Source organism: Tursiops truncatus, chromosome 2 (genome assembly GCF_011762595.2).
Source record: "Tursiops truncatus isolate mTurTru1 chromosome 2, mTurTru1.mat.Y, whole genome shotgun sequence".
NCBI classification, from domain to species: Eukaryota; Metazoa; Chordata; class Mammalia; order Artiodactyla; family Delphinidae; genus Tursiops; species Tursiops truncatus.
Window position 1 is genome coordinate 96771531 of NC_047035.1, and position 10657 is coordinate 96782187.

General features: G+C 39.5%; 1 protein-coding gene across 1 annotated transcript in view; it reads left to right on the plus strand.

Moving 5' to 3' along the window:
- LOC101333605 (protein unc-13 homolog C-like) overlaps positions 1-10657 on the plus strand; it is a 332514-nt gene that overhangs the window by 202081 nt on the left and 119776 nt on the right. The window contains exon 14 of the mRNA XM_073801032.1: positions 3517-6769. Coding sequence (XP_073657133.1) covers positions 3778-6769 — 2992 coding nt within the window. The 5' untranslated portion in view covers positions 3517-3777. The remainder of the gene's footprint in view (positions 1-3516; positions 6770-10657) is intronic.

The window sequence follows — 10657 nt, forward strand, 5'->3', positions numbered from 1 at the left end:
GATACATAGATAAATATATAGAGATATTCATGAGTGAGGCATGTGGGGATAGAGGGAAGGGGAAAGGGATGGTGGCAGAAGGAACAGCATGGACATATTGGTGAGGCAACAATACGGTAATCAGGGAACTGTTACTACTTCAGTGCCTTGGGCAGATGTGCTTGGGGGAGTGACAGGAAATGAAACTGCTGAGAAAGGTAATGTCTTACGTAGAAGGAATTGTATCTTTTTTTTTTTTTTTTTTTTTTTTTTCGGTACGCGGGCCTCTCACTGTTGTGGCCTCTCCTGTTGCGGAGCACAGGCTCCGGATGCACAGGCCCAGTGGCCATGGCTCACGGGCCCAGCCGCTCCGCGGCATGTGGGATCTTCCTGGACTGGGGCATGAACCCGTGTCCCCTGCATCGGCAGGCAGACTCTCAACCACTGCGCCACCAGGGAAGCCCTATATCTTTTAAATATATTAATTTTAGAGAGGAGGATTTGAGAGAAGGGCCAAATTAGAGCTAGGAAGACCATATAGGATACAACTGTAGTAGTCCAGATGAGAAATTGTGGAGTTCAGAACTAAGGCATCACTAGTGGGATAAGGGGACATACATCAGGTATGGATATGGGATGGATCATATTGAATCTAAAATGATTCCTGGGTATATGTCTTGGGTAAATTAATAACTATGATGATATGATATTAGTTGAGACTAATTTGGGAAAATGACTAGGTGTTGTATGGAGTTTAATTTTAGACAACCAGGTGAAGACATTAATAAGTAGCTGAAATGTGGGTTAATTTGGAGGTAAGTATGCATCTGTGAAATCATCACCAAAATTTATGCTATGAACATATCCATCATTACCACAATCTATGCTGTAAACATATCTATCATCACCCAAAGTTTCCTCCTGCCTTTTCTTCTTTATAATTATTATTATTTTGTGATATGAACACAACATAAGATCTACCCTTGTAGCAAAATTTTAAGTATACAGTATTATTAACTAACAGCACTGCGATGTACAGTAGATCTCCAGGGCTTATTCATCTTGCATAACTGAAACATTGTACCTTTTGAACCAATTCTTCAATAACCACTTATTGAATGTTTATTATGTCTGCTGGGTTCAGGATGTTTAAAATTGGGCAAGTCATAGTCTTACCCTTAAAGAGGACATAGTCCAGTGGATGGAGACAGAAATGAGATTATAATACAGAAGAATTCGAATTGCTCATGCACTGGATTGTGGGAGAGTGTGGCAAAGAGAGAGAAAAGCTCAGTGTGGGTGGTCAGTGAAGTCTTCACTGGACAAATGATTTTGAAGTTGAAACACAATTTTTACAGATAGGAAGAGCTAGACATGAATGATATTCTAGGTAGAGAGAATAGAAGAGTTACTGAGGTGTGAAATAGCGTAGAGCCTGTAGTGAATAACAAGCTGTTCTGTATGGTTGGAATACAGAGCAAGTGAGTTCGTCTGTGCAGCTATGCCGACATGTCCACGGGTTTGTGTTTTGAAGCAGGGCTTCAATGTAGATTGAATTTTCCTGTTCAAAAATTTTCCAACCGTTATAGTCTAGAACAATAGCTCTGAACTAGTAATGCAGGTCAAGAAGTCTAGACACAATTTCATGAAAACTTTAGAGGCATTGACAAAATTGCTGCGTTCATTTAAATAAAAAGCAGATATTTGTTTCCAGGTTTGAGAGACCCAGGATCTTAGATTGAGTGATTAGTGGAACAATTTATTTTGTCAAAGTTGGTTTTAAAATAATTTATCTACCCTACTGCTACTTAACTTTCCTTTCTTTTTTTTTTTTAACATCTTTATTGGAGTATAATTGCTTTACAATGTTGTGTTAGTTTCTGCTGTACAACAAAGTGAATCAGCTCTATGTATACATATATCTCCATTACTTAACTTTCTAAAGTCTTTTTTTTCCCCACAAGGAGAGGTCACATAGGAATACAATAAATATTTTTTGAATTTAATTCAGGAATTAATTTCTTGCAATTTTTATTAGTAGAAAACATGGCATGTAATTCTGAATGAATACCAAATTGTTTCAGACAAGCAGAATTAGATTCTAACAGCTTATGAAACCTGGAAGACATGGGTTTAGAGTCTGTCTGTTTCTCTCCTCCATCTTTTTTGCTTCCCTTTCTTATTGCATTGCCCTATCTCTTATGAAGCTTGGCTCCTGGCCAGATAATGTATTCCTCAAGTCCCTGCAGGACCCTAGTAAAGTGAAATTGGCAGATTTCCAAGTGGAGGGAGCTGATAGAGAGACATCAGGCTCCTAAAACAATGTGCAGTTTGTGATGTATTCTTTAAAGAATTAAATAGATTATTTATCTACCCAAATCCATAGTTTGATAGCAACAAAGGCTTTTGGTCATTGCTATTATTCTGTGATATATTTCAGTGATAAAATAGTAAGTTCAGTTCAACAAAATTGTGTGTGAATACCTACCACATACAAGGCACAGTGCTGGTAAAGCAGCAAAATTAATGTAAACTGTCTTCCTCTTCTTCACGTAATTCAAAAAACTAGCTATCACAAATATGATTTACTTGTGTGGTCATTTGCATTATAAAATACCAAATCATAGGATGAATTATATTCAACCAGTGTTTGATTATCTTTAGACATGTTTCATTTGTGGTACAATTTTGTTTATGTGATTTGGTGTTCTATCTTCAGTCATGGTCCTAACCCTGGGGTTGGGTTTCCTGCCACCTGCCACAAGGCTGCACTGGTTGCCTAAGGTGGCTTTGCTTTCTCAAGCCACATCCTCTCAGAACTGAGATGTGTTATCCTTATTTTCAAATATATTTTCCTATTGTGTTGTTATTGTTACTACAATGCCTAAATTTGATATAACTATTTTTTTTTCAATTCATGATACTCCATTGACAAATTTGATGCCTATACAAGATGTATTTTCTCTTGGTATTTATGTCATCATATGAAATGTTTTCTTACTTGAATTACTTTAGTCATCATTTAAGAAATTATCAATCATTGAATACCTAGAATAACAAGATTATCTGAATAAAAAAAATCTTACCTACATGGGTAATATTAATTTGATGAATTTTAAATGTTTGAGGTGGGGGGAATACATTTAAACTGAAGTGCTTATGTTTGTAGAAGTAAATGTAATTGTAAGAAAAGATATAAAGTGGAAACGATAAGACCATGCAGGTAATATAGCTTTTTAAATTGCCTGTCACCTTACACAACATTTTCTAAATAATTATTATTACCTTTACTAGTATTTTAATTGTGTCCACCCATAAGTGATTTAGGAAAAGAAAATTATAATTTAAACATAGTTATTGGTTCTGATTTGCTTTAACTAATTGTTTTAAAAGTAACTGTGTTGAAATTCAGATATTTCCCTGTCCCCTCTGCAATTTTTCACACATTGTGTATCTTGAATAGCTTTGAAAAATGTTGGAAATGGGGTAAATCTAGGATTGAATTCTGATATTCATTTTAACGTTCCTTTCTTTTAGGTACTGCATGAAGTTATGTGGAAATGAAAGCGATTCACGAAACCCCTCCTCCAAGAGTGAATGAATGTCTTTCATAAATGGAGCTTGGCTTCTGGTTTTCCCAGGACACTGACATTGTGGCAGAGACACAGCGGCTCTTCCTGCTATTTTCAGTGATTCACAGAACATCTGAACAGTGATGCTGGCCTTGGATTTACAGATTTCCATCCTGATACCTTATTTACTTCTTTGGGGCAGAAAAGCTGGCACTAATTGCTCTCCATGGTGGCTAATCTTTTCAAGAGCCTGATTTTACCTTACATCCATAAGCTTTGCAAAGGAATGTTTGCAAAGAAATTGGGAAATACAACCAAAAAAAAAGAGAATCGTCAGCTGAAAAAGGATCAAGACATTCTTATTGCTGGCCAGACCAAACCCCCTAAATTTTCTAACACCTTGAAAAGCACTGTAAAGAAGATTGCAAAGTGTTCATCCGCTCGCAACTTATCCACTAAAGAAGACAAGGCTAACAAAGAATTTTCCCTCTCCCCAACGTTCAGTTACCGAGTAGCCATTGCCAATGGCCTCCAGGAAAATATTCATATAACCAGTGGTGAGAATGAGGATATCCTTCAGGAGTTATCTTCCATCGAGAGTTCCTACTCAGAATCACTCAGTGAACTAAGGAGCAGTACAGAAAACCAGGCACAGTCAACACACACGATGCCAGTTAGACGCAACAGGAAGAGTTCAAGCAGCCTGGCACCCTCAGAAGGGAGCTCCGATGGGGAACGCACTCTGCATAGCTTAAAACTAGGAGCTTTACGCAAACTGAGGAAATGGAAAAAGAGTCAAGAGTGTGTCTCCTCAGATTCAGAGTTGAGCACAGTGAAGAAAACCTGGGGAATCAGAAGCAAATCTTTGGACAGAACTGCCCGAAACCCAAAGACCAGTGCCCTGGAGGCCGGATTCAGTTCCTCTGGCTGCATTAGCCAAACACAGGATGTCATGGAAATGATCTTTAAGGAACTTCAGGGAATAAGTCAGATTGAAACAGAACTTTCTGAACTCCGAGGGCATGTCAATGCCCTCAAGCATTCTATCGATGAGATCTCCAGCAGCGTGGAGGTTGTACAAAGTGAAATTGAGCAGCTCCGTACAGGGTTTGTCCAGTCTCGGAGGGAAACCAGAGACATCCATGATTATATTAAACATTTAGGTCACATGGGTAGCAAGGCAAGCCTGAGATTCTTAAATGTGCCCGAAGAAAGATTTGAATACATTGAAAGTGTAGTGTACCAAATTCTCATAGATAAAATGGGTTTTTCAGATGCACCAAATGCTATTAAAGTTGAATTTGCTCAGAGGATAGGACACCAAAGGGATTGCCCCAATGCAAAGCCTCGACCCATCCTTGTGTATTTTGAAACCCCTCAGCAAAGGGATTCCGTCTTAAAAAAATCATATAAACTCAAAGGAACAGGCATCGGAATCTCGACAGATATTCTTACTCATGACATCAAAGAAAGAAAAGAGAGAGGGATACCATCCTCCCAGACATATGAGAGCATGGATATAAAGCTGTCTACTCCAGAGCCCAAAATCAAGAAGAACAGTTGGCAGTCACCTGATGACAGTGACAGAGAGCTGGAATCTGACCTCAATAGAAACAGTTATGCTGTGCTTTCCAAGTCAGAGTTTCCAACAAAAGGAAGTGCTTCCAAGTCAAGTTCAAAATCACACAATGCTAGAGCCAAGAATAAAACTTCTAGTAGCAGCAGAATTGCAAATAAATCAGAATATGATAAAATTTCCTTGTATTTGCCAGAATCGGATAACTTGGCAAAGCAAACCACAACCTATTATGCAGACGCAACACCTCTCTGGCACTCACAGAGTGATTTTTTCACCACTAAACTTAGTCGTTCTGAGTCAGACTTTTCCAGATTGTGTCAATCTTATTCGGAGGATTTTTCAGAAAATCAGTTTTTCACTAGAACTAATGGAAGCTCCCTCCTGTCGTCTTCAGACCGGGAACTTTGGCAGAGGAAACAGGACGGCACGCCTACCTTGTATGACAGCCCTCAGGATCAGTGTTTGAATGGGGCTTCTCAGGGTGTCCAAGTACAGAGTGAAATTGAGAACGCAGAAACTGTGGACAGTGGAGTGAGTAATAGCATGGTGTGTGCATCTGGAGACCAAAGTCACTACAGTGATTCTCAGCTCTCTTTACATGAAGATCTTTCTCCATGGAAGGAATGGAATCAAGTAGAGCAAGGAGCTGATTTAGGTTTAGATTCATCCACCCAGGAAGTTTTTGACTATGACACAAACAGTCTATCTGATCAACAACTAGACGTTTACCATAAAGACCTAGAAGACTTGGGAAGGTGCCACAGCGTCCTTCACGAGGACTCTGAGAGCTATGATTTAACCCAAGATGACAGCTCATCTCCATGCCCTGGGTTGGATAATGAACCACAAGGACAGTGGGTTGGCCAATATAATTCTTATCAGGAAGCTAATTCTAATGAGCTGTACCAAAACCAAAGCCAGTTGTCCATGATGTATCGAAGTCAAAGTGAATTGCAAAGTGATGATTCAGAGGATGCCCCACCCAAATCTTGGCATAGTCGATTAAGCATTGACCTTACTGATAAGGCTTTCAGCTTCCCAAAATTTGGATCCACACTACAGAGGGCTAAATCAGCCTTGGAAGTGGTATGGAACAAAAGCACACAGAGTCTCAGTGGGTATGAGGACAGCGGCTCTTCCTTAATTGGGAGATTTCGAACATTATCCCAGTCAACTGCAAATGAGTCAAGTACCACGCTTGACTCTGATGTCTACACAGAGCCTTATTACTACAAAGCAGAGCGTGAGGAGGACTATAGTGAACCAGCGGCTGATAATGAAACAGATTATGTTGAGGTGATGGAACAAGTCCTTGCTAAGCTAGAAAACAGGACTAGTATTACTGAATCAGATGAACAAATTCAGGAATATGATCACCCTTCATATGAAACACCTTATGAAACCCCACAAGATGAGGGTTACGATGGGCAGGAAGATGATGTGGCTAGTGAAGGGGGATTGGAACCCTTAAAGGAAACATCAGCTGAAATGAAAATAAAAGAAGATGAAAACCAAAACATCCCTGAAAAGCCCCTGGAAATCATAAAGCCAAAGAAGATTCGTCCCTCCTTCAAAGAAGCAGCTTGGAAAGCCTATAAGAAGCAAATGGCAGAATTGGAAGAGAAGATCCTGGCTGGAGGTATTTATGTTTAAATGCTACATTATGAGCTCATTGTGTTTTACCATTGGGTGGTGTTCTTTAGAGCATGTTCTATGTTTACTCTTGGGGGAAGGAATTTACTTTCAAGGAATGTGCATGTTTATTCTGAGAAGGATTTTATTTTACTCAACTCCCCCAACAAGTTGGGCTTGATGATTTAAAATCAAAGTGTTTTCAAATAGGTCATAAGCCCTATGCTCTGTGGCTCAACATTTCTGTGCTAGGATTAAGCAAAAACCCCATTTCATATTCCCAACTTTATTGCATCAGTTATCAAAGGAAGGATGAGTGAAATCAAAGAGCAGCCTGGGGTCTACTTTTTGGTCCTGTTAGGTTTTACAGGGATTGGGAGAAAGATAAAATTAATCTTAAAGAATTAGGAAGGATGGACTCCCAGATTTCCCACTCCTTTTCCCATCAAATCTATACTTTGGAGCCTGCCAGCAGGAAGAGCTAGTTCTGCACAACCAACCCCAGCCCATACCATGGAGGACCACAACCTCCCTCACTACCTACCGATGCAGCGGAGGGAGGGTACTAGAGCCAAAACCCTCAGGCTGTACCTGAGCGGTCACAAGTCACTCTTTTGGAGGATAAAGGAGATAGAGTTGAGTAGCTTCCTCCTAAAGAGTGGAGTAGAAGTCTCTTGCCCATTATGGAAATGAAAGCAGTACCTTACCTAATAGTTTTACTTGACCTCCTGGGGGAACAATTTTGGATCGTATACTTTGGAAAAGTAGCTGCATGTAAATAAAATTTTTTTGACTTTTTATTTATCAACAAAACTTCATCTGCACTTACCTCAGTCCCTTACCATTTATGTTATTTGCATGCTTATCTCTTTATATCTTTGGGATAGTTTGATATAATCTCAGTTTTAATGAATTACATATTGTTAATGGTTTCCTTGATTATGGCACTGTCATCTTTAAAATACTGACTGTACATAATACTCCATAAAGGTATATATTTATATGATCAACTGTTAATTGCTATTATGAAATAATATAATAATTTCTTCAGCTGGCAGCTGATTATGGCTTCTTTTTCTTAAGCAAAATTGTGATCAGATACTACTCCAAACTGGCTATTTTCTGGTTGACATGGGTGGATCATTGAATAATCAGATACCTTTATGGTTAAACTGTTTCAGGCCCTAAAACAAGTGAAATAACTATAAGGGTTCTCTGCTCTAAAATTCTGTCCATATAAAACAACATATCTTATGGAATTTGTTTAAAGAACAATATAAGTCAAGGGCATCTTGGGTACATTAGCTGTGTTTTTTGGTTGTTATTTTTTTCAGGGAAAAGTTCTCAACTATCTTTAAAATTGATTTGAAAAGGCCAAGTAGTCAAAATTTTTATGTAAATGTAATTCGTATTGGAATAATGTCTATCTTATTTCAGAGTGACTTTTAATATTAGATATTCTTATTACTGAAACTCAGTTCATTGTTTCTTGAAATACAGGTCAGCTTTTTGACAGTGTATTTTACTTACTATGGATTCAGAGAGGTCTACTTTAAAGGCATATTAAGAATAAGCAGTGTGTGTGTATATGTTTGTGTATCTGTTTGTTGTGATGCAATACATGAATGTTTTAATGCTAACTGGTTAAGGTATCTGAAATGTTAGGCAATATTATAAATACAATGAAACTATACGTTTCAGAAAAAAGTGGATCTTCATTAACTTAAAAAATATCCCAAATTAGCAAACTTCTGCAAGGTAGATTGTTACTGATAATGACCATTTACATAGCTAACAATCCTAGTCATTCAATGGCATTTATCCTCAGAAGACATAAATACACTTGGTTATCCACACACCACCTACTTCAGAATCCTAAGAAGGTAAAACAATCGGTATCACATACCTGACACACCAGGCCTGACAACAGAGGACTCAGACCCCTCTAAGTCTTGGAGCTTGGCTTGTTATCCTATGAGCCAGCTTTGAATGGAATCTGTTGGATATCATTTATCCTAAAGGAAATCATACACCCGTCTTTAAGATGCTCTCTGGTTGCTTGAAAGGCGCCAGATTGACTACGCAGGAGGTTGCGGTAGCCTAGATTTTAAAGGCCATCTCTTCTCCCTTTGGCAGCAGTCAGGCAATTGTCCCCCTCCTGCGCTGCCAATATGCTTCATGAGGAAGGGCAGCCAAAGAAGGGCATTTTTCAGGCCCCTTCCCGGCTCAGAGCATCCCAATGAGTTGCCGGTCGTCGTGATGGGTTTCATGTCCATAGCCATCTGCTTTACTGGGCGTTGGGTAGATGCCAACAGATTTTTCTCTCCATAACCACTCAGTCACCATTAGGTAGCAGTGCTGCCTTTTCTCCATTACTAACGTGGCAAGATTGGACCTTAGAGCTCTTGCTGTAAACGATGTGGAATGCGGTTCTCCTGTCATTGCTTGATGGAAATGTTAGCTCATAAATTCGAATCATTTATTTCAACTTTTGTCTTCAGGGTCCTGGTAAAGAGGGATTTTTTAAAAAAATATCATTCCTTATTTTTTATTAATTAATTAATTAATTTTTGCTGTGTTGGGTCTTCGTTTCTGTGCAAGTTCTTTCTCTAGTTGCGGCAAGCGGGGGCCACTCTTCATCGCGGTGCGTGGGCCTCTCACTATCGCGGCCTTTCTTGTTGAGGAGCACAGGCTCCAGACGTGCAGGCTCAGTAGTTGTGGCTCACGGGCCTAGCTGCTCCGCGGCATGTGGGATCCTCCCAGACCAGGGCTCGAACCCGTGTCCCCTGCATTGGCAGGCAGACTCTCAACCACTGCGCCACCAGGGAAGCCCCAAGAGGGATTTTTTTAAAGACCCCAGTGTACATGGATGTTTGGTACCAGTGTTTCTGAGAATCTTCACCTTGAACAGCAGGCCAGTGGGGAAAGAGATTTTAGACTGTGTGTAGCCAGAACCCCCATGAGGCCATATTCTTTTGTTGCTGGAGCCTGCTTGTGTAGCTGGCCTGAAACCCACACCATGGGGATGAACATCTGATCCCCTACCTCTAGCCCTTCACCACCCATCAACTGGAATTAATTATTATCTCCTCAGAATTCCCCTGTATCTATCTCATGGCTCTGGCTTCCACCTTATATAATGACAATTTATGTGCATTCCTCATGTTCTCTTCTAAACTGTAATCTGAAGGCCAGAGGTCTTGTCTTTTCATCCCTTCATTTGCACTGTGCCTAGACCAGTGCTTTATACAGAGATGGCACTGAATTAATACCTTGGATGAATGCCTGAATCAAGGGAAGCAGGATACTAAACAAAAAGCACAAGCTTTGAAGTCAAACCCAAATCCAAATCCAAACTGTGACCTTTAATTGCTAAGACTATGACTTTATCTCCTGTGAGTTCAGAAGTATGATTAGAGATAAAAACTTACTATTGAGCACTACTATATCCCAGGCACATTCCAGGCAGTTTATCTGCTTTTTATCCCTTTGCTCCCTACAGCATCACTATGAATTTGATTCCATTATTATCTCATTTTACAGGTGAGGAAACTGAGATGCTGAAAACTTCCATAACTTGTTCAGTGTCATACAGTTAGTAAGGGGGTGAATCCAGAATTGAATAGATGGCTAATTTGTTTATTTAGAGCAGCTATATGCTTACTCACCTCAAAGATTGTTTTGTTCATGTTTGAAGGTGGAGAAACATGATGAAAATGGAGGTGGCATTAGCCCGTGAGCCTTATTCCAGCTAAAGGATTTTCATGAGAAAACAGGACTAATAGGAAAGGCACTAGGGTTTTGTTATGAAATAGTTCATTCCCAGTTTTTCTACTTCAAATCCATGGTTCATCTTATAAATCAAGGCTTGTAGAGCCCAATAAATAGTGTACAA